The sequence below is a fragment of the Rhea americana genome, unplaced genomic scaffold, assembly GCF_003343005.1.
Source record: "Rhea americana isolate MKP2758 unplaced genomic scaffold, rheAme1 scaffold_95, whole genome shotgun sequence".
NCBI lineage: Eukaryota > Metazoa > Chordata > Aves > Rheiformes > Rheidae > Rhea > Rhea americana.
Genome location: NW_028187144.1, coordinates 2208748 through 2232885, shown reverse-complemented (window position 1 = coordinate 2232885; position 24138 = coordinate 2208748). Strand labels below are relative to the sequence as shown.

Genomic DNA, 24138 nt, shown 5'->3' with positions numbered 1-24138 from the left:
AAGAACAAATCTTCATTTCAGTTGTGTCTTCAGATTAGTTCAGTGACTCAGCAAGGCAGGAAACTTGCAAGATAATAGAAAATTCCTCTTGTACATCTGCTGCTATGCACTGTAGGATTCCTGAGAAGCCCCACTGTGTACTTATTAGATGTTGTATGCGTGATTGTTAGGGACAGTGACTGTACCAAAGAGTTTGTTAGAAAAATGAGGAAAATGAAGAGAAATATTTTAGTATTGGTGAAAAACTGTGGTTGCAAAAATTAGTACCATAAACTCTTAATACAAACAAGAATGATGCAAGAAATCTGTGTGAGCCAACAGCCTATCCACTATGAGCTGACGGTTTCTAACAGGTACCCAGGTATATTATGAGGAGATGTCCAGAGCTGTGTTTTATAGATTAATTCAAGAAAACTATTTCAGGTGTATCACAGTAGATTGCCTAGAGAAGCAGCAGTATGGAATCTTCCACTGGAAGCATTTTGGATACCAGACAATTACAACATGAAAGTATTGTTGAGCTTACTGCATGTTAGTAGGGAGTTAGATGACAATAAATCTTTCTGAATTTTAGTCTTTAGAATGAATGGTTTATTAGGGAAGGGCTAAAAAGTAAAGGATCATAAAAACAAAGTTCAAAATCTGAGGTTGACATTGTTCTGAGGGAAGCAAAATAAAGCAATCTTGGCAACGTTATCTTGAATGGATAGGAACAGGGTCAAATGAATTTCTAAAATGTCAGAGGTGGGAAGAGAGCTGCCTTAACTAGAAYAAAATACGTGAGTTCCTAAACTGTCATTTCCATTTCTATAAACTTAAAAATTGCATTTATTCAATCACTTTGCAAATATAATTGAAATAATTTCAGTACTGGAAACTTCTCTCYACTTTGTGTCCAGGAAATAAGTAAAATGACTTTCCCGGGGACTGGCAAACTCTGGCTCTACTCAGGCTTACGCTTTGTAAGTTGTAAGATTAGAATTCAAAGCATAATTGGACTTGGCAGAAATTTTAAAAATGTTTCATTACTGAAAATTCTTATTCAAAACACTTTGCAAATGGAAAACCATGACTATTTTAGGGAAGAAACTAAAAAAGTCAGCTGCCAAGGCAAGCGAATATTAGGAACGAGAGGAAATTGAAGAAGCTTCATGAATTATTTTGGAAGCTATTCCAAACATACAGGATGAAATGGGATGGGAAAAAACCCTGTAGAAATAAATCTTCAAATTTATTTAGTTCTGAAGTAATTACTTGTTATTTTTCCATTTAAGTTTCTGCCCAACACATACTCTTCTCTTGCCAGGATTGAGGTAGGCTGGTTCCATGTCAGGACTGCTGGTGTTCATCCACCTATTTTGAAAAGATGTGTTTCACTGTTATGCCAAATTGCTTGCAGCCACTGCATCAAGTGCTTGCAGCCTCTTGTAATTCTGACAAAAAGACTAGAGGTCTCTGACTTCATGAGGTTTTTAACTTCAACTTGGCAGAGCGAGCACAAAGCCCACATTCACATTACTATTCTGTTTTTATAAGGGATAACATAATGAAGCTATAGAAAGAATTTGCCGTAGTCATTCAAAAAGATTTATGTGAATTGTATAGTTTAAAAAAACACAAAAGAAAACTATGGTATTAATTTGATTTCCTTCACAAAACTGATATGTAAGAAGTTAGGAGAAAAAAAAATGTTTCATAAGAGTTGTTCAAGCTGGTAAGCTATAATTAGCGTAGATAAATACTGACATGAAAATGCTTGTCTAAGGATTTCAGYTGCCAAAAGCAGAACTTGGAACTTGAGATTAATGTGAAGAACTATTACTTTCTAAAAGCGTAAGTCAGCAAATAACCTCTTTCATGTCTGTATTGTAAGATTGCTTACGTGATTACTTAGCATATCATTAATACTGGTAAATAGCACTGAAAGTATTTCAACTGACTTCCCCTACCGCTGCTCCTTCATTTCAGCCCATGCTCTGAAGCTCTTTGACACACAAATTCAAGATTTCATGAAATTTTTGTTATATTGTTTACTGCTTCTAACTTTTATATTTTCAGTGATGTATAATACTTAAGAAACAAATGTCAGAACTCAGAAGGAAGGACAAAAGAGATGCTTTGCACATTTTTATACCTTCTCTTTGCTGAAATCCTAGAATGAATTGAGCAAGACTCAGAAGCTAATATATATATATATACACACATATATACATACATATATATGTTTATAGATATATATATATATATTTCTATTGGTCAGACTCCTGGAAAATTTGCAAGTTGCTTTGCAACCCATATGTAAAAATTGTTTCAATGCAAAGCATTTCCAGTACAAAACTCCAAATCTTCCTCTTTTGCACTTCAACTACAAAAGTATCAAAAACCCACATAAAATCAGATCTTATGCTGAAGGGCCTTTAGAGCTCTCTGCAATTGTCCTCTTTGTGAGGGATTGCTTACACTATAAGAGAGCAAATTTTGAATAGGAGCTGCTTTAGAAGAAGGAGCTGTGTTGGGACCAGAAGCTCTCCTCTGCAGGTTTGAGCGAGCTGTCTGCGCTGTAGAGTGTAGATTCCTCTAAGTATTTTCGGTGGTGTTGTTTAACTGAGATCCTGGTAGCGGCATGCAGCGTATATAGTCCTGCATACCAGTGATGTGTCCAGTTTTTGTCATACTTTCTCATGTGCTCTCTGTGGTGGTCCAGTGGTCCACTGGTATAGATGAAAGATAACTTTCAGTTGCAGAAGTCCTCCATATCTGAATTGGAAGCAGTAGTTTTGAAAAGCATTAGCTCTAAGAGCGATTTCTCAAAGTTTCAGTRGTTAGCAGTTATATCGTTTGAGAAAGAGGGGGAGAAAGGGAAAGGAGGTTGGGACCAAGGAGAGRTGGTGTTGAAGAGGAATAAGAGGGAGCAGATAAGGTGCCTGTTATTTAGGAAAGACTTAAAATGCCCTACTTCTGCTGTGTACACATTATCTTAACTCTCTCTGTACTTTTTGAATACATTGGATTCTAATATTTTTGTATACCAGACAACTAAAGACATGTTTTTGATTAACTTAAATGTAGCTGTTGCTTGAAGTAATAGTACAGCCCTACCTTCAGCCCCCTCTTCTTCCCTTGTGCCATATGTATATGGGCAGTCAGTAGAATGAGGAAAATACTTTGGTTGAAAACTAGTGCGGACAAGCTTGTAGTTTCCCCAGTCACAGCTGGGCTTGTGTTAAAGCAAGAGAGGGAGCAGAAAGTGCAGACGAGGAAGCACAGCTTAGGGAAGCATTAATGCATTTCAGTTGATTTAAGCTAATTGTGAAACTTCACTGTAAGTGTTGTGGTGAAGTGTTCAACTTTGAGACTTTTGAGTCTTTATTGTTTTGACTTGTCCTGACATGAACTTAATTTTGGCCATCTGAGGTTTAGAAGCCTCTGCTAAGATCATCAGGCTCTATGCTTCAATAGTACCACCTTATAATTTAATTCCATATAATTAGTTTGAAATAGTGGTGGTTATAACATGACAAAAAGGAGCAATATGTGCCTGATTAACTTTTCCTTAAACCAATATAAAAATGAGCAGTAGTAACACCTGATTGTGTATTGATCATGCTTTGCTTTGCTATTAAAGATGAATCGTGGTGATAGAAGAGGAGAACTTGGTATGTCGAAGACCTGTTCCAGATTTCATTAAAGATATCGCAGGTTTTCTTGCTGACTTCAGAAGGGTAGATGTTTTGGGTTGACTGTCTTCAATATTGGTATCAGTTCCCTCTTCATCTGTCGTTTTGAGGTTTTAAAGGCTCATGTCAATGAATTTGCACCGTTAGCAGGCARCAGTGGTACAGGTCCCTCCTGTAGCCTGCAATTAAAACAAAGAAAGGCAGGTAGCAGAGAGAGAAACTCAGGTTCTTTGAGCCTGTCATTTGGGGGTCTAACTTCAGGAATGCTTTGAGTTATAGTATTTAATTTCTTTGAAAGTTAGTGGTAAAAAGGTTCTATTGCTTTTGCTATGGCTTATTGTTGATGCATCTGCTTCACCATGCATATAGAGAATACACACTGCATGACCAAAAAAAAAAAAAAAAGGACATTTCTTAGATATTTAAGTTCAAAAAAACCCAAAGCACTCAGGATAACTACTGATAGATTTCTGCATCTGATTTGAGGTGGCTTGTACGTGCTTTTTTAAAACAGAGACATCTATATGTAAAGCTTCTCCCTGCTAGCTACCTGTACTTGCGGGTATACACTGGACCTTAATACTTTATACACTTGCTTTAGGTTGTGTGCAAGTTTTATATTGACCTATTTCTACTGAGATATGGAGCCGCCCATAACAACCCCACTAACCAAAAGCAGCAGTAGGCGTGCCATCTACAGCGAGAGCAAGGAGAGCAGGATAAAACTGCATCTGAGACAAAGCAATTCCTCTACAAATTTCTGGCAGAGCTATTTCCGTGTGTTCTCTGTCTGTCTTCTTTTGAGACAGGGAAATACTGGAATACATAGATGCAGAAAACAACTATATGCATCTAAGAGTGAGTCAGCGTGAAAGCGGCCTGTTTCCTTACCAGAAGTGACATGTTGAGATTTCAAGGTCAACCTTGCTGCTCTTGCTGCAAACAGTGCTGCCCTTACTTTAATTTGCCTGGAGCAGACATTTTTTGCTTATTTAAAAGCAACAAAATTCTACGGTAGGCCTGGCTTTTAGATTTCATGGACACTTCTTGTAGGGTAATTTTTGCAGAGCTATTATTTGTAGTAGAGTTAATAAAGTAGAATCTTTGTTCAAAAAAGTGAACCCTTTCTTCTCATCCGCAGCCTTTCTTAAAAATGATTCAAGGTTTCAGGTGAGAAGGTGAAAGTGTGGCACAGCTGTGTGGCTCYGTTAATCCACCTGACAGTGCCGTTGCATCTGCGCTGTTCTTCCTGCGTRGACCTGTCAGCCGAAATGCCTTCGTGTCGCCTTTGTCCGAGCTGCGCTAAAGCCCGTCGGTGTTCCTTAACCACCCATGAGGGGCAAGTTTCATCTCACGTGTGAACAGTTTGAGCATGCTGAGCTTCAGCACTGGCCAGCATGCTTATGGCAGGAAATGATTGGAATAAAAAGCATCCAAAAGGTAGGCTTTGGAGAAATGGCTAGGCTGCAGCTAAGATTTTATTTTTTGTTTTTCCTAAGTAACAATATTTATTTTTCCAAGCAAATAATTTCCTAAGTGTGAATAGTAAGAGAAGCTGTAAAATTCAACAGTTTTCAGATTGCAGCRTACTCTGCGTAACGTGTGAACTTTATGCTCTGGAGTTTGAGAGCTAGAGCAAAACGTTTTGGGGGGCTTCTGGAAGCCTCTTTGTCAGAGTGAGAGATCTGCTTCCAAGGCATGCAAACCTCCCAGGATTTTCTCACTCAGTAGAAAGTAAACAGTACCAAGTTTGACATGACTGTGTGCAACTCCAGTAAAACACAGTGTTTGGATATTTAATTTTAAGCAGGCGCTCTGCTGCCTCACAGTCTGACCACGTTTAAAAATCAGTATAGGGCCTTTTAAAACACTGATCAGTATGCTTTTAAACAGCTAAAAAGGATACCAAAATTTGACTCCAGCACTAGCAAAAAGGCTTTGAAATGCTTTTGTTGGGTAACGTTGTTTTGGCAAAAGCAAAGCTTTCTCTGGGAGTATGTTTTGGTGAAATTTCTTCCAAAAAGCAGGTCAAAAATATTCAGAAAGCCAACTGATTTTTAAAAAAATTCTTTAGAAGCTAATTTTATCTTCTTTTCCTTAAATTTCCTAGGTAAAACTTAGAGCAGAACACTCCAATTTTCTCAGCATAAGATTTGTAAAATGTAATTGTTCCAGCAGAAATATTGGAACTTTTTTTGTTCTACCTACAAATGACAGAGAACTTCTGTCTGAGAGCTAAACAATTTTGGTAGGGAAAAATATACTGTTGTTTGAGTATAATGCTTTTTTCGATCTGTAATTTAATGAGATCACAGGAAACAGGGAGGTTTTGATCGTTTGATTATTTAATATGCCTTATCAGAAAAAGTATATCTTACTATTTTGTTGTTGGGGCCGTTCGTATATTACTGTAWCACATCACTCATTTAATGCTTTAGGGTAAACCACGTGTGGTTTTTTTCTCCTGTGTGTTGCTGTTTTGGATTAGATGACAATAGAAACATAGCTGAAAGATAAGCAGGTAATGAGCAAGGGTTGCACAGAGGAAGGAGAGGGCAGAGGCTGTGCAAATTTCTTTCTTTTTTTTTTCCTTTTTTTTTTTTTTTTTTTTTTTTACATAAACTCATCTGCTCCCTGTACCTAGGCAGCAAAAAACAAAAACAAACAAAAACTAATGTGTTCAGAAACTTGTGAAATTCTTTCAGGATGTGCTGCTTCTTAATTTTGGCATTTAAAATGCAAGTGCAGTTGTTTTCTCATGAGCCATCTGAGGACCCGAGACCACCGCTCCCGTCCCTCAGCTGAGCACCCGTGTTTGAAGCCCCCAGTTAGGCAAGTGCTGGCTGGCCCTAGGTACGTCTCGGCCAGGAGGACTTTTTAAAGTTACGCTTTTGAGGCAGCTAGTTGTCCTTACATATCTTATAAGGAGCCTAGAAATCAAACTCTGCATTCCATATCGGGCGGAAAGGGGGCTATGCACTCAAAAAGTGGGTGTCGTGTGTGCGTCCTTCAGTGGATTCAGCACAGCAAACTTCACCTATTGAGTGAGGGGAGTTTTTGCACTGGCACCCTTCAAATGTGAAGGGAGACATGCAGAGTATGTGGTGTTTTAGAAAAAAAAAAACGATTATCTTTGTGCTATAACTGTTGATTTTCAGACGTGMATAAGATTAAAATTGCTTTTCCAACTTCATATGAAATCGTCCGAACAGAAGTGGTGAGAGTTCTACGCTTCTGCAGTTTCCATGGGCATCACTAGGACTTACGGTCTACCTGCTTTTTTCCTGACTACTTTAGCACTCAACTGTTTCTGTGCAAAAACATGCTAAAATCTTTACGCTGCAATCTGCAAGTTCATATATACTTTGGACACCTAATAGCTTGGTCTAATTTTTAACAAGCTTGAAGAAAGCTATGAATGCAAGAAGGTTCAGTTTTTCAAGAACAATTCTATGGCACCGACGTCTGACTGTACTGCAACACTCTTTGTTTCTGTTGTTCGATAATCAGATAATTCAGACTGACAATATGCCATTCTTTCCAGCCATTCTTTCTACTAGACCCCTAACTGCTAAGGTGAATTCAAGTAGCTTATTTTATGCCGAGTAATACTGAACAATTGTAATACTTAGTAATTGTCCTGTATGCTGTCAAGTAATCAAATGTTATATATTAGGTCATCTTATTTACATGGAAAAGCATTTATGCTTGACCCTATGGTCAAACTGGAAACRAAGTACTTTAAAGCAAAATAAATTGGTAATTTTCTGCATCATTTACCTCTAAATATCTGAGGGGGAATTGTTCTGCCATTAGCAAACCTGTTTTTCCAGAGCCTTCACTGATGAAGATGTATTTGTTTGTGGCTATGAGGAAAAGCACAATATATAGTATCTTACACTATTTTCTGAAAAATAATAAGGACTTAATTTCAGAAATGCTGGATAGAGCTTCCTGCAGGTGTTGCTGAAGCCCAAAAGACTATAGTTCTGCCCATAATTCACAACATAAACATGCTTCTGGAGGTTACTTTACATCTTACATAAATTATTTAGAATTTTTGCCCTTTTTTGCAAGGCCAGCTACATCTTAGTGTGCTACAACAAATATAAGTTACATTGTGTTGCATTAAGGTTTCCTTGATATCTTTGAGGGTCCCAAGGTATACAGCTCCATGGATAAACTGTGTGGCTTGTATGCAAAATGTTTTTGACTCCATTTCTTAGGGGTGTTCGTTTGTTGATGACTTTTAGYTGCATTTTTTTTTCTGTCTCAAATCTATAAAAAGAGATAATGCACACATACTAATTTTAGAATTGTTTTGGAGTGATTGTACAGATTTATTGCTTGTATTTGACAAAGCCTACTCAAGAGAAGGAGGAGGAGTGAAGTGATAACCAGGAAAAAGCCTGGGGGTAGGAAGAGCAGCATAGTTTGAATAGAAAGTAATAACCACTTGAGAATTAGATATAAAACTTTGAGAGAGTGCAAAAGGAAAAATAATTAGTATATGTTAAAATACTAAATCTGTTAGAAAAAGTCTAAACTGTAGGTATAAAATTGATATAATATTTTTTTTAAAAAAAGAGAAATCCTATGTCTTCAGGTTTTTTGTTTCAAATCTGTCCAGATTTAAGTTACTGAAAAGTTTGGTTTTTTCCAAATGACTTTTACTGCAGTAAGTGTTTTACAATTCTGCATCAAGCTATCAAAATTCAATTTCTTATTTTCAGACTGGGAAGAATGTATTTTTAATGAAGACTAAGTAGTATTTTCACAGCCCAAGACTTTTTTCTTTCCAATTCTGTTGTTAATCGAATTTCCACTGCACTACTCCCTAACTCCATTATATTATATTTTATCTGATAGTTAAATAGCTGTTTGTAAGGCAAAAATTGTTAATTGCAGATACTTTGTTAAATTCTGTCAACAAAGCGCTCAGAGGCTCTGCATGTGTTTCTGCTTTGAAAGCTAATCAGAACATGATGACTGCCAGGTTTTGTCTGCTTTGACACATACGAGGTGTAGACTGAGATAACTAAACTTGACGCATTCTGTAATGTTGGGCACAAAAGTACTGGATTAAATGAAGATCGAAACTCTTTTCTTAAAGAGTGGATTTATGCCTAAAAATGTTGCTGCATTAATAGTTTTGTTATAACTTTTTTCCATCTTTTCGTTTTCCTGTGTGATTTTTCAGATTGAAATATTTCTAAAAGTGGTCACTGTAAAACTGTTGCATCGAACACCTTTTGTATTTTTGTTGCCAGATTTTAACGTGAAGCATGACATTATATAAGATTATTTTTGGAAGTCCAATTAATTTCTACTATTTTTCTGGTTTTAGACTCTATGAAGCTTATTGCAAAGTATTTGTAGTAATTTTTKCTTTTACAGCAGTCTGCTTTTAATAGTTTTGGAATACCTCACTTTCCTAAGCTAATGCTAAGAGAGGAGTAAGCTTGTCCATTTTCTAGAGAATTAGTTTCTCTGTATTTGCAGCTCATCCTAGAGATCCACATCTTCTGCAGCTTATTTTTGTATCTTTTTTGTTCAGTTCGGAATTCATTGAATCATTGGTGCTATTGGTGAAAGATGCTGTCCTAACCCTTTTTTAACTGAAGTCTACAAAAGTTTTCCAGCATACCTGGTGCTTTAGCTGGATTAAGAGGAGTTAGTGACATGTTGTGCCTAAATTTGCCTTGCTAATGACAAACTGGAAAAAAATGTCAGATTTAACAGAATTACTGGTTAGAAAGCTTTAACTGAAAATCTGAAGGAAGTGCTATGTTGTCATTATCTGAAGGAAACTATTGTTAAAAGTTTTTTCAGTAGAAAAATATGTGTTACCAGCCGTAACTTTGGCTGTTCAAAGAGTTGGCATTTTTAATGCAAATGAGAAACGTTGTTTTGCAGTGTATCGTGTAAAATCTGAGCTCACGCTTTCCGGCACAGGCTGCAATAAAAATGAGAGATAAGACTTTTACTTTTTTTTTTTTTTTTTTCCTGGCTAAAGTAGAGGCAGGCAACATTGCATGTTTTCATCAGCATGCCATTTTGCTAATTTATTTTCATCCACATGTTTAATGCTTCTCTGTAATCAGACCAGAGTATTTTGCCAGCTAGAAGATCAGAGACYTGAGAAGAATGTCATGTCTACACTTGTGTTGGGGAAAAATAATTCCTGGAACCACCTTTCTTAATTGTTATTCTGAGAATTGCAACTGTGCAAGTCGACTAGAACTGAAACTACTAGGAAGAGTAAACTACTTAGTGTGATGATGTTACTGTAGCGATCTGATTGCTATCTATAGTAGCTATGTGTTTTTTTCAGAACAATTTTGGGRTCAAAAATACCTTTTTTTAGTAAAGAGAATGAAATTAGAGCTTGGGTGTGCTATTTTACTCCCAAGTTGAGTTATTTTTCATATGTGGAAATAATGATTAAAATACTGCAGTTATACTAACGGTCTTTTAAAATATCTCTTCTTGACTTCCTTTGCTGAAAAAATCTTTGCACCCTGTAGAGTGTTTTCAGTTTAAGGTGGCTGTTCACCGCTGAGAAGTTTTGGCAGGACATTTTGTTGMTGCCTGGTGCATCAGCATTTCCGTCAGTCAGATGGCTCGTGTTGGGTAGGTCCCCATTTCTGTGCTGTACAGGACTTCTTGTGCTGAGGGCGACAAACCGGTATTGATGCAGCTCCTCGGAGGCCTTTGGCTTTAGTTTTGAAATCTTGAGAAGTCAGACTTGTCCAAGAATTAGTCATATGGAGGCAAGGTTGCAGTGGGGAGCGAGGCAGTAAACACACTGATTGCTTCAGATAAGATTGTTTCTCCAGCAGCCGCTGCGAGTTCAGCCCAAGGATCCATCTGGAAGAAGCTTGCTGCAGTTGCTTAGGGGGAAAAAATATGTGCCGGGCTGGCCTTCAGTGTTATTTTCTTAGATAAYGTTCAGCCAGAAATACACAGCACATTGTTGTGTTCTGTAGTGTTTTGTGGATCTACACGTGTAGTTGCTTTTTGGAACAAAGTACATTTTCCATATCCATGACATTTTGTAGTAATTAGTTCCACAACTGAACTCTTAGGTTGTATGGAAAACTATTCCGTTTTGGCTTTTAATCMTATTGCCTGATAATTTAGTTTGACAGTTAGATGTACCATGGTTAKAATAATAACGTTTTGTTTTATTTCTTTGCTAGTAATCCTGTAGCAAGTTCACCTTGACTTTTGAGCACTGCGTGGGGGTTTTCAGAGTTGCTTACAGAGATACTAAATATCTCTTTGGAGCAATGATGACTTTAGAGCTCTTATTTATGTAAAGCTAATATCATTTCCCCCCTCTTTATTTTTTTATCAGCCTTGAATGTTATGCTATTTTATCATCCCATCACTGAGTTTCATGAGCTCTTTCTGCAGTGAGTTTTAGTTTTCTTACTTAAGCTAAATAATTTTGTGCCACTAGCAAACTTTCCTTCCCTGCCTCTCCCTTTTTCCAGGTCATTGGTGAACATTAAACAGCAGCTCTCCCAGCAGAGATTGAGACACTTCACTGATAACCTCTCTCCACTGTGAAGACAGACCATTTATTCATACCTTTGATATCAGTCTTTTAACCAGTTACGGTGTTCCCATCCATCTTGTGACAGTATTTTTTTTTTTTTAAAGACCCTTTCCTACAGGAAGCTGTCAAAACCTTTCTGGAGCATCAAAACATAACACAGTCTGTAGGATCACCCTATTTGCAGACTTGTCAACTGCTTACCAGGAGAAATCTTGGAATTTGAGAGCCCTGACATGCCTGCCTTTACCCTGTTACTACCCCTGAAAGGTGCTGTCATCCTCCAGCTGCATGTTTCTGTCTATTCCTCCTATGGCCATAAGGTGATCTAGATGGGGGAGTTGATCTGAATGTTAAATGAACCTGCCCTTCCTTTTCCTTCTCTCCCAGAAGGTATTAAAAAAAATAAAATAAAAACAAAAYAAAAAGCCGTGATTCAGTTCTCCATGCAGCCAYACAGATATTTCTGCTGACACAAGAGAAGCAGGAGATGATGAGGAGGAGGGAGCTGGTTGATGGAGGAGTTTGGGACTGTGCCTTTTGGAGGAATGCTGGCTTAGTATGCGTGTAGCTAAGGCTTTAACATGCCGCGTATTAACTCATCAGTTACTCAGCAAGCCTTTCCTTTGTTAAAAAGTGTAACAACTTCTGCAAGTCTCAAGCAGGAAAACTATTGAAGAAAGTGGTGCAAGCACATACTTTAAGCCATGTGGAGGAATGCTTCCTGCTGTGTCATCTTGAGGAGCCTGAACGACATAGTTGAATAAAAAAATGCTGTTCTTTTTTTTTGTTGTTGTTGTTTCTCAAAACTTCAAAGTAATTTTTGAAAAATTAGTTTCCCAGCCTGGGTAAACATGAATAATCCAGAATACCATGGTTAATTTTTCAGGATTCATCTGGCAATTGCTTTACAGCACTTCAAAGCAATAGTTCTGTTGGTAGTTCACCTATTTGCAGAGCATTATAATCAGTCTGCATAGTATTTTTGAACATACCCATAGAATTAGTCACTGTCTTAACAAAAAAAAAACTTTAGTATCTTTGTGGCTAAAGTTTAAAAATTGGGGAAAAAATGAGGTTGCTGGAATTCATGGAGCTCTTTAAGCTTTGCAGATTTGTTTCACTCTAATTTAGCTAAGGTTTAGTGGTTGTTATTTTTTTCCCTTTTTTTTTAAAAAAAAAAAAAGGTATCACTGCAAATATCTAAGAGTGACCATCAGCTTTTTCACATGCTGTGATACGCTTCCTGACTTGTTTTCATGTTTCCTGTATTTTCCCCAAAAACTCTAGGGAAGGTGCAGGTGAGGTGGGCCTCTCAAGCTTCTGATGGCTATCTTGATGTGTGCCCTGCTCCTTTGCTAGGAAATATGTCTTGATGGCGCTCTTATGGCCTGTGTGTCGTGGCTCCATGAGCCTTTGCTGACAAAACTTGTAATAYGACGTAGAGAATTAGTTAATACAAGACCACCTGGGCATCTGGMGAAGAGTGTATTTGGAAGTGGAAGGGTGGAAAGATTGTGGTATTGATTGCTCTGAAATAATTTATGACTTCTACTAGAGTTCACTAAGTTTTCTCTGGAGGCTTCTAGGAAAGGCTAGATTATTGCAAAACTGTAAAGGTAATGGATTTGCAGCCTTCTTTAAACCAACATGAGTTTAAGATACGTATCTAGGCTGCGGGTGACCTGGCTTTTCTTCTCCAGCTGAAAAAGTTTGAAATCATTTTCCACTAGGCTTTAAAATAACTTACAGTAGAGAATCTCAATTTCACCTGTTAAAGTTATATTAATGTTTTCATATTAATATATATGTATACATTCACTAAAACAGRGTCTCTAATTCAGTTTCCCATTTTCATGATGTATCCTAAGTGGCAGACCASTGAGCAGTTCCTCTTTTTCTAGGTTAATAACAGTTCTTGTATTTTAGAAGGAAACTGGGATATGAGAACTGAATTTGAAAATTCTTAATAGGCCTGAGGCTAGGACAGCCACGTTCAGATCAGCTGTTTGCAAGYTTTGTATCAAAGACGTCAGACAAACAATTGGAGTTTTCGTGATTTGCGAACTCCTTCAGTTTGTGCTTTCTCACTTCCATCTTAGTTTGACTTTCCTACTCACTTGTGTGTGGAGAAAAAACCCTTTAAAATATCACACTCAAATGATCCAAATTAAGTCTTTTTTTTGTCTGCTTTTTTTTTCCACATATTAAATATTTACATAAAAAGAGACTCTCACAAAGCTTTAACGATAGTATTGTGTTTTATAAATCACCATTGCATTTGATTTTAAAGCATCCTGCCAGTAAAGCAGAAGTAGGACTTGTATTAAAAAAAAATGTTTGCTCTAAGAAATTAAAAACGGATCTAATAGTATTGTTAAATGAATTAAACCCTTACTACTACAGCTTTCACTGTTTTTCTTCATAAATTTTATAAAAATAAGCCCTAATAAGATGATAATTTACATAATACATAACTCATTTAGCAGAAGCTGTGTGCRTACAAAGGTAAAACATTGTGCTTACTTACTATGAAAAAATCATAATGGTATTGTTTAAATTTAGACTGTGAAGTATATATTGTTTGGCAGACCTAAATTTTTCCATGATTACAAATATTAATTGTTGTGTGACACTTCTGAAAATACAGTTGCATACAAAAATCAACTTTCTAAGTGTGTAATTCTGTCATGGGAAAGTGGAATGTGAATTGATAGCTCCAGTACAGTTTTTACAGTTTCATTTGAAAGTTGTCAATTCCAAATCAGTTTTGTTTTGCATTGCAAAATCTCATTCAGCTTTTAGTGTATTACCAAAAAATATATATATATTTATTGGATTGATTGATACAATAATTTGTAGTAGTGTTATGAAAAATGAAAAGTAGCAAGGAACTGAGACAGATAAGTAGTTTAGTGATAAACATAATATTAAAATTTATTGAGGAAATAATGAAAAATTGATTAGGAATTTCTTATAAAGCATGGAAGTGTAAAGCACTAGGAAACAAAGACAAGAGCAGTGTTTGAAATACTGTAAACTGTAATTTAACACTGTTTATAGGTTTATTTTCAGTTGCCAAGCAGTAAAGTTGCTCAGGGACTTCCTCTGTAGTCAAGGTGGCCAACACCTTAACCCCAAGTTAGCTGTTCTCTATATTTAAGGCCTTTTCACTTAGACTTCTCATACAAACCAAAGCCCAGTTAAACAGAGTTGGGACACAGCTGATACAAAGGTYAGGAAGTTGGGAAGCCCTCCTGCATCCTCTAATTTCATCATAGCCAAATAAAGATTAACCAACAAGAGATTCAGCCCCTTTTGTCCATGAAAGGAGCTTGCAGACTGGAAAAAAATATCTCTGCAGATGTTTGCGATGCAGGTATTGCTGCAGGGAAATGTCCTGCAGAGGCTCCCTAACTAACCCCTGCCTAATCTAAGTTTAACAGAACTGATTACTGCTACAGTTATGATTAGCCTTGGTTAGCTTAAGAGGGAATTGAGTCAAATTTCAGCCTTGTTCTTGGTTCTCATGCTAGTAGCCAATACATACCTCATGCCACACCAGTAGACCCTGAGAAATATTAGGTCTTAATTGGTTTCTCCCTTTTCACACTAAAATTAAGGCTTCTTTAGCCATCACATGGAAATCTCAAATGAAAAGTAGTATTTAATTTTACTAGCAAAATTTATTCAGTGACTGTATCTAGTAACATTAATCACTTAGCATTAAATGAAAATAAAATCTATGCAAAACTTGATATGGAAGGAATGCATTGGAGATGACCTGTTGACCTAAAGTGCCTCCTGAAAGCTTTAAAAAGCAGTATAAAATTTGTGAAAGATAGTGTGAGCCATGTCACTTTAGAAGCAAGTTATTGAATAAACATTCCTGCTAGATAAAACTGGACCTGAGGTTAAAGTTCTTATGACAGTTACTTAGGGGRCTGGCAATTGTCTGCTTATTGACATTATATTTTGCTCATTCAAGAGCGAGATGTAGGTTGTTGAATACCCAGTAGTGTGACTGAAGTTGAACAGAATTTGCGCTGATAAGTCTTGTGGCTATTATGTTGTGTTGAAAAAAATCACTGCAAGCTGCAGAATGTGCTTCAGAGTCACTAAATAAGTATTTTTCCTATTTATATAAAGGTAAAGGAAAGGAAGAAAGTATATAATTAAACCCATCAATAACTGATCGATTCTTTAGAGGGAAGAGAGATTCGAGAGTGCYGGCTGCTGTGTATTTCTGCTTTATGGCACACTCTTGGGTTTTGTGAGGTCCCAGCTCTGGCAGGGAACTACCAGCTTCTCCTTTGCCGTATGTGGCTCTGCATTTGGAAGCGATATTGGTAGGCGCCGCTGGCGAAAGAACAGAAATGGCTCTATCTGAAGCACTGTCAGCTAAGAGATGGAAATTGTGGTTGTCAGAACGCTTGCCTTTAGCCTGTAGACCTGGTGGAATTTAGTAGTGTGTGTGTGTGGGGGGGGGGGGTTTCTGTTTTTTTTTTCCCCCTTCTGCCTCGTGCCCTAATACAGTCTCTGCAGTCAGAGGTCGGTGGCCCTTGCTTTGCCCAAGGTGACGTGTCGAGTGAACGTTTTAACACGTCTCGCCATTGCCGAGGCTGGCCTGCCTGCACCGCCGTTAGCGCTGCAGGGAGCCAGAGTGGTGAAACCTCGTTTATTGTGGTGCGTTTTTAACCACTGTGTCAATTAAAATTTTTGGCAGCCAAAAAAAGGATGTATTGGACTTGCTGTGTCTTATTACTCAGTTACTAAGTAGTTTGTCTGTGCCAGAACTGTGCTCCTGCTAACGTAGTCTGAACTGATGGAAAGCAGTAACTTTTCTTAAATTTCTGTAGGGTACAATTTCATGTGCAAATCAACTGATTTAGCAGGCTGTTGCCACTAAACATGGGAGCATTCATACTCTCTTTTCCTTTTTCTGCCCCTTCCTGCTTTTTACTTTGCTCYCAGTCCTTTTTGCTCGGTTCTCTGCAGAGCTGATTTAACTCAGGTCTGCTCTTTATGTTAACTTTCTGCTGTTCTAGCACATGACACAGTCTTTCAACCTCTGCATAAGTCAGTCAAAGCTGGCAAATAGGAGCAAAGGAAGAGGGCAAAATGGTGTAAAAGCAGGCAGATCCCTCTCATGAGTTGCTCTGTCCCCTCATCTTATCACACTCTTGTATAGTGAAAATTGGAGCAGGGTTCGGAGAGGACCTGGAACTGCTTGTTTTCAGTGAGAACTTGAAAAATTGAAACTCTTGCTTCCATTCCTTGATCTCTCTTTCCCCTGTATCAGTTCCCTTTCCTGTTATTGATGCTTCATTGAGAATATTTTTTCCAACCATAAATAGTTGAAATGTGGCATGAACGGTGCAGCTGGATTAACTCTTGGTCAACGAGTCAGGAGATGTTTTCACAAAGAGTTAGTGATTGCTCTAGGAAGGAATCAGATTCTTCAGAGCACAGTGAAGCACTTATGGGAATAATAAAAAGGAACAAGCAAAGTGGCTAGAAGAATGAGAAATGGAGAAGGTCATGTCTATGCATTTCCAGGAAGGACAGTATTGAAAGAAATGTGTGAGATAAATGTGCACTCCTAAATGTAGCGTAAGATGATGCAAACAAGTCCGAAAGCTGATCTGGTTGAGAAATGATGGAGAAACAACTATGTGGTTATGAGTCAGTAACTGTTGTTTCTCTATTATGGATGATACCGCTCCAGTATTGCCAAAATCATAATTTTAAAAGTTACACAATATGAGATTGTAAATCTCAAGTCATTTTCATCTTGTTGCTCTGAGCTTTTAGTTGATGAATTTTGAAGCTGCTGCTCACGTCCATGAAAGCTAGATATTTTAGAAGAAAAATGGAAATCGAGAGTTTCTCGTAATCATATGACCCCAGCAGCTGAGACTCTTAAGGAAAAGTCCAAATGTCTTGAGGTATAAAGAAAAGTTGCAAGAATTTATAATGCTGCAGGTTTTTTTCTTTTTTTAAGAAATAAGATTGAATGTGATAAGTCTTAACATTAGTTTTACCAGACCTTCTCTTATTGCCTTTTTCTTGCACTTGTTTTACGTGCATGTTGTGTTCTTATTCATTATTGTAGCTACAGAATTGTGCCATTATATTTTGATATTAGTAGCATATAGGAACAAATAGATTTTTGGCAACCAGAAGATACATTCGTTATGTATAAAGTGTTGAGCAGATTGGTTTTACTGCTGTCTTTTAGGGGATCATTTGGAGGAAAACGTTGGATGTCGGCCTTTGCCTGCTTTGTTCCCAGTCTTATTAACACCACTTTCCACTGTCAGAAGGCAGCTGTCTTTTAATAAGATATTCTTCTGTTAGCTCTTAAGTTCAGTGCTGCATTGTTTGGAGGCAACATTATGGTCAAGGATGAGTATCCCTCTTTAAGGAAAACGTAAAGCTAGTGACTCTGTGATTTTTAAAGCTAATTCTAGATGTAGTGCAAAAATATTTTCCCATGCAGAAACCTCCTGTCTCAGTATAACTCTACTCCTTATGTGACAAATAGATGGCAAAAGCCTTGAGATTTTGTTTTTGCAAGGCTGCTGTTTATTATTAATGTCAGCAATAATACTGTTGTTGCTTCAGTCAGGTCCTTCTCCATTTCACTTGTATCCTCCTTCATTACTTGGTGCCTCCTAGCTTTTAGTAGGTTCAAACTTACTTTAGCTGCCTTGCCTAAAGTACTGATATGTGACACAAAATCAAAATGTGTGGATTTTTTTGTTTTGTTTTTCATGTGTATTTTATTATCAAATTGATGTTTTGGAATCTGAAGTGCTTACCTCTTCTCATTATAATGTGCTGTTACTATGATTTTTCTAGGATTCACCTTTGTTTGATCTTATAAAGCAGTCAAAGGAACGAGAAGGCCAAGCTGATCAGCCTGAGCCTGCTTCCACTCTAAATCTGCCTCTCCAACATAATCACACTGCAGCAGACCTGTAAGTAACGTGCATGCTTGACATCTAGTGAAGTGTAAAGTTAGTGTCTTCCTTAATACTTAAATCCACTTACGTGTATTCTGTTTTCCTGCTTGTTAGATGTGGTGCAAATTATGTTGATCAGTGCATTGTATTTGATGCTATTTTTAATATGTATAAATCTTACTAAATTGATTGTGGAAATATTTTTTTCCAAACTCATTAAACTTATAATTGAAACTGTTCTCATACTTGCCTAGCAATAAATAAGTCCTCTTACTTAGAAATATCTATGAAACAGTTTTAGCTTGAACACATAGTTGAAAGAAGGGTAAGCGGAGGGGTGTGTGAGAAAGAAATTGGTGGTACAGCTCCTCCTTTCTGCTGTCATTAACARTTTGTTCTATTTTTTCTGCTGTTCAGAGCTTTAACAGCAAGGAATGCAGAGTAGTATTTAATCAATACCTCTAGAATCATAGAATCAGTAAGGTTGGAGGGGACCTCTGGAGATCATCTAGTCCAACCTCCCTGCTCAAGCAGGGTCACCTAGAGCATGCTAGACAGGGTTGCATCCAGGCRGGCTTTGAAGATCTCCAGAGAAGGAGACTCCACAACCTCTCTGGGCAACCTGCCCCAGTGCTCCGTCACTCTCACAGGGAAGAAATTCCCCCTCACGSTCAGGCGGAACTTCCTGTGCTTCAATTTCTGCCCATTGCCTCTTGTCCTGTCACATGGGACAACTGAAAAGAGTTAGTCCCCGTCCCCTTGACACCCTCCCTTCAGGTACTTGTACACACTGATAAGATCCCCCCTCAGTCTTCTCCTCCCCAGGCTGAAGAGGCCCAGCTCTCGCAGCCGTTCCTCTAACTTTATATGATGTGGGAATAGCTAGTTACAGTAGCAATTCATTTCTTCTGCGTGGTGGGAGCGGAAAGAGTTTGCACAAGTATTATTAGTACAAAATCATTTATTCATTTTGTGATGTTAAAGTACCTAATGCATATTGAATCTCCAGGTATCTTTCTCCTGTGAGATCTCCAAAGAAGAAGGCATCTGGCCCCCCTCTGAATGCTACTTCCACTCCAGATGCTCAGGTCACTGTGACTTCCCAAACACAGAAACCGCAGAAATCTACCTCCCTCTCACTGTTCTACAAAAAAGGTTTGTAGCTTCTGAACGTACTAAGATAGTGGAGTTAACTCTTGTTATTTATCCTTTTTGGATTTTAGAGTTCAAAATCTCAAAGAGTTAAAATAGAAATCGGTAATAAAGATGCTTTACAAACCTTCAGTTGCCATTGAAAGAAATAGTAATAAAATTATACCAGCAGGTTAATGCTTGCACTCTACCCACCGTAAATTCAAAGCAAGAATTTATCTCTGTATTGTAAGAAAGGCCATGTTGGTTCAGAGCTGTTGATCTAGTCCAGTATCCTGTTTACAGGAGTGGCCACAAATAGATGCCAAGGGAATCTTAGAAACAAGGCAAGCATACATGCCTCCCCTGAATGCTTTCCCAGCATCTTTCAGTGTGGACTTCACTGCTTGTTGTATGAAGACTTTTTCCCTTTATTTTAAACTTGGCTTTTACAGCCTTCATTTGATGGCTTGTAGTCCTTTTAGTAGAAGACAGTGAACATTCAGTCGTTGTCTGTCCTTTCTATGTTCCTCTTATTTTGTATACCTTTTATTATCAATGCAGTTCATTTTTTTTCCATTTTTCTCAAGTTTATCGACTGGCCTATCTTCGATTACATACCCTGTTTTATCGGCTTCTCTCTGAACATCCTGACCTGGAACCGCTGATCTGGACCCTCTTCCAGCACACACTGCAAAATGAATATGAGCTTATGAGAGACAGGCACTTAGACCAGGTAACTTTAAAAAAGTTTTAAAATAAGTTTAAAAATCTATAGATTTTTTGAGCAAAATGTTTCTTGCAAGTTCTTTAACCATTACAAATTATAATCTGAGTTTTTATTTCTCTTTAGATGCTATTGTGATAGAGTGAAGTCCATATTTGGTCTCCCATCCCTCTCTCTCTCCCTTCCTCCCCCAGCTTTTTTTTTAAGCACGGGCAGTTACTTTGAAGTACAGTTTATAAGTATTTTCAAAATAATAAAGCAAAATGAAAGTTTCTATTAATTTGTATTATAAAATACTATTTTTCTTTTGGAAGGCAAAATGTATTGTTGTTCTACAATAAAATTGCAGTTTGTGAAATAGGCTTTTAGATGTGAATTTGGTAAGATGGTATCAGCTCCAATTAGTTGGTGGTCTTTCAAAAATGGAGGGAACAATTGACTTATTTCATTTTCTGGAAATTTTTGTGATGTTGAATTGCACCTCTGTTTGCAGAATGCAACCAGTAATAGAAAGCTCATAAACTGAGCTTTTACTTTTGTTTCCTAATGACCATGAGTGAAGTCCTCATTTCAAATTAGTAGCAAAGCTCCTATTGCTCTCAGAGGGGCTAAAATTTCATTTGGTGTCAAGAAATCATAAAATTTTTTAACTCGAAATGAAGAACCTGAATTCATTTGCTCCATTTCCAATGGTCTCTCTCTTGTTTCTTTAACAGATCATGATGTGCTCCATGTATGGCATATGCAAAGTAAAGAATGTAGATCTTAGATTTAAAATAATAGTTTCAGCATACAAGGAGCTTCCCAATACAAATCAAGAGGTATGGAAATTCTTTAGTATTATCCTTCCATAAAAATATTATAAAAACACTTGTTTCCACGTCTGTCCGTTTCTCTTCATGTACAAGCAAAGGAGACCTCTCTGCTTGGCAGCCTCTCCATTTGTAGAGAGGAAAATTGGTTCTAATGCTAAGTGTCTCTTAACATCTGGCACAAATCGTTTGGCAACTCTCCTGARAAAGCAGACTTAATTCTGCCTTTTTAATTAGAGATACTAAATAATAGTTTTTGGTTCTGTTTTGAGACTGTGGGGCAGACTTTTAAACAGAGATTCAGATGAGGTGCTAATAGGATTTTCAAAAGCAACCTAGCTTCCTCTGACAGATACCTAACTCCCATTGAGATTTAAGAGGAGTTGAGCAGGGTATTTAGGTTACTTTCTGTAGATGATTTCAATAGAAATAAAGTTATATATCAAATAGGTATGTATTGGGAGCCTTACTAAAATCACTGGCTTAATTCTAAGATAACTATGCCCCTCAATTTATGAGGCTTGCTTGAGCTCAGGTTTTTGCACAACATCTTAAACMAATAGAAAAAACAGTTAAGTGAACTGTAGCAGTCCTTCTAGTAGCAACTCTCATTGTATATTTGGGTGCATCCTGGCTAAACCCCTGACTTCTATCTCCAAATTTAAAGAACTATGTTATCCACATAGGTCAGTAGGGAGGATTATTAGCTTTGTAAGGTGTGCACAGTAGCCAGACCTTTTTATGACATTTCACACATTTTGGGGGGGAGGGATGAAAGGTGAAGCTTAAATTTGGAAAATATTACCGTGCTGGTGAACTGCATCTGTACTAAGGGGCCAGTTAAGTAAGCGGGTGCTTTTACTGATGTGTTTGAAAAAACAATATAGAAAAATTCTAAGCAGCAGTCATAGTGACTGGTAGAAAATATACACGCCACTGCATTTGTTATCTAACATGAACGAGCGACTTTATGAGTTTGTGAAATGTAATTTTTTTCTTCCTCTCCCTCCCCCCCAACAATGGATGGTTTTTCTCACCCCGTGGAGACTTTCAAACGTGTTCTTATCAGGGAAGAACAGTATGACTCCATTATAGTCTTCTACAATTTAGTGTTTATGCAGAAGCTGAAAACGAATATATTGCAGTATGCCTCCAACAGGGTAAGCTGTTAGCTGTGTTCAGTATTATTTAATAGAATAGGAATACATACAGAATAAAAATCTCATTGTTATTTTATTATTTTTATAGCCTCCCACTCTGTCACCTATCCCACACATTCCTCGCAGCCCTTACCAGTTTTCCAATTCTCCTCGGCGTGTCCCTGCTGGAAATAACATCTACATCTCGCCCTTGAAGAGCCCATACAAATTCTCTGATGGGTTTCAGTCACCCACAAAGATGACTCCAAGGTCTAGGTTGGTTACAAACATTTCTTTGACTAAATTAAAGGCATCAGAAGGGATTTGATGGAAGCAAGTTTGAAAACTTCAGTGTAGTTTGTTAATAGTCTATGGTTATTGTATTTTTTTTCTGTTTGAAAGTTTGTGTCCTGTATTTAGAGTCTCATGTTGTTAAATGTGACTTACTCTTAAATATTTCTCTTCTTCATTTGGCAGAATTTTGGTGTCAATTGGTGAATCATTTGGGGTGAGTTTTAAGATTTTTTTGTGTCTGGTCTTACATACATGTAACTTTCAGAGGAACTGGAATAGCTTTCTGACAGCTGTAGAGCTGGCTAGTGAATGTCTCTAATGTAGTATTTTGGGAATTTGTAAGCACAAAGACTACTGGGATGCTTTGTTAACCCCTCTCAAATATTCAGAAAGAAGGTAGAGTTCTTAGACTGRCAGAGTTTTAGAAGCTTTTTATTTAAGCAGATGATCTAGAAAGCTGGAGCAGTTTCAGGATTGACTGGCTTTTTTTTTTTTTTTGAAACTGTTTTCTTGTAATTCCAGACTTCTGAAAAGTTTCAAAAAATAAACCAGATGGTGTGCAACAGTGACTGTCAGCTGAAGCGCAGCGCAGAAGTAAGCACTGCTCCTAAGCCACTGAAGAGGCTGCGCTTTGATATAGAAGGGCAAGATGAAGCAGATGGAAGGTACTGTGCTTGGCTTTCCAGTAAACTAGAGAAACATTAAAAATATATATATGTGCATATGTGTTTCTCAAGACTTTTTAAAATACAGAAATRCAACTTGTCTTCTCTTAATTTGTGAATGTTTATAAATATACTAAATGAGATGGTAGTGTAATACATCTCAGTTTGGCACTTCATGTCAGAAGCAAGGATTTATTTTTGATGCCTACATATCCAGCATCCCAGTATTACTAGCAGATATAATTAAACTGTGCTGTTTCCTTTGGTCAGATTTAAATAAATAAAACTAGCATCTCCTGAGTGGAGAGTATCTCTTGTAGTAAATGTCTCCAATATCTGTCTTTTGGGGGGGAGGAATCGAGTTTGCGTCTGTATAAGTGAAGGCAACAGCACTGAAATGAAGTAATCCTAATTTATAGTCAAAATTTTAAGGAAAAAAAAGCTATTTTACTCTCTATTAATTGAACACTTTCTATCTGCAGCAAACACCTCCCCCAGGAGTCCAAGTTCCAACAAAAGCTTGCAGAAATGAGTGAGTATTATTTTTTCACTGACTACACAGTAGTGAGCGCCTTGCATAAGAATTTTTGGCAACTCGGTTAAAACCATTGCTCAACATCAATGTAATTTCAGAAACTTGCTTACTTTTTTGTAGTTGCTCCATCTAATCTTGAAAGTGCAGATTAAAATGGAAATCCTCAAAAGCTTTTTCTGGGTTATTAAACGGCATAGCAGCATAGACGATGCTACTACCTGTGAACAAGGGCATGAGCGTGCCATGTTCTTCCTAAATACTAGAATTCTTAAAATGGAATTAAATGCTTGCCAACACGTTCCCATTTGTTACTTATGGTAATGAGAACACCTTAGCTGAGAGCTTGCAGCTATCAATCAATAATAGCTGCAGCAGTATTTGCCCAGAACACCTTTGGAGTCAGGAAAAATGTATGAAATTTTGTACGTTGCTTTGTCTTTTATACTAGAATGCTAGTGACTGCTTTTTCTACTCCTGTGGCTCAACGTTTCTTTCAGATTTTGTAGGATCACTATTCTATTTCTCAAATAAAAATCTCATCTAACTCATTAAAAACAAAACTGCTCCATCCCCCCATCTTTTTTCCCTACTCCTGAGATGAGCACGCTTGGTCTGGCCAGACTTTCTTC

General features: G+C 37.4%; 1 protein-coding gene across 1 annotated transcript in view; it reads left to right on the top strand.

Annotated features, from left to right (window-relative positions):
* The window catches only part of RB1 (RB transcriptional corepressor 1), a 91625-nt gene that overhangs the window by 64889 nt on the left and 2598 nt on the right, over positions 1-24138 (top strand). Inside the window, exons 17-25 of the mRNA XM_085325002.1 lie at positions 18103-18221; positions 19216-19361; positions 19928-20073; positions 20781-20885; positions 21923-22036; positions 22125-22291; positions 22493-22523; positions 22832-22974; positions 23457-23506. Of these exons, the coding sequence (XP_085181128.1) occupies positions 18103-18221; positions 19216-19361; positions 19928-20073; positions 20781-20885; positions 21923-22036; positions 22125-22291; positions 22493-22523; positions 22832-22974; positions 23457-23506 (1021 nt within the window). The remainder of the gene's footprint in view (positions 1-18102; positions 18222-19215; positions 19362-19927; positions 20074-20780; positions 20886-21922; positions 22037-22124; positions 22292-22492; positions 22524-22831; positions 22975-23456; positions 23507-24138) is intronic.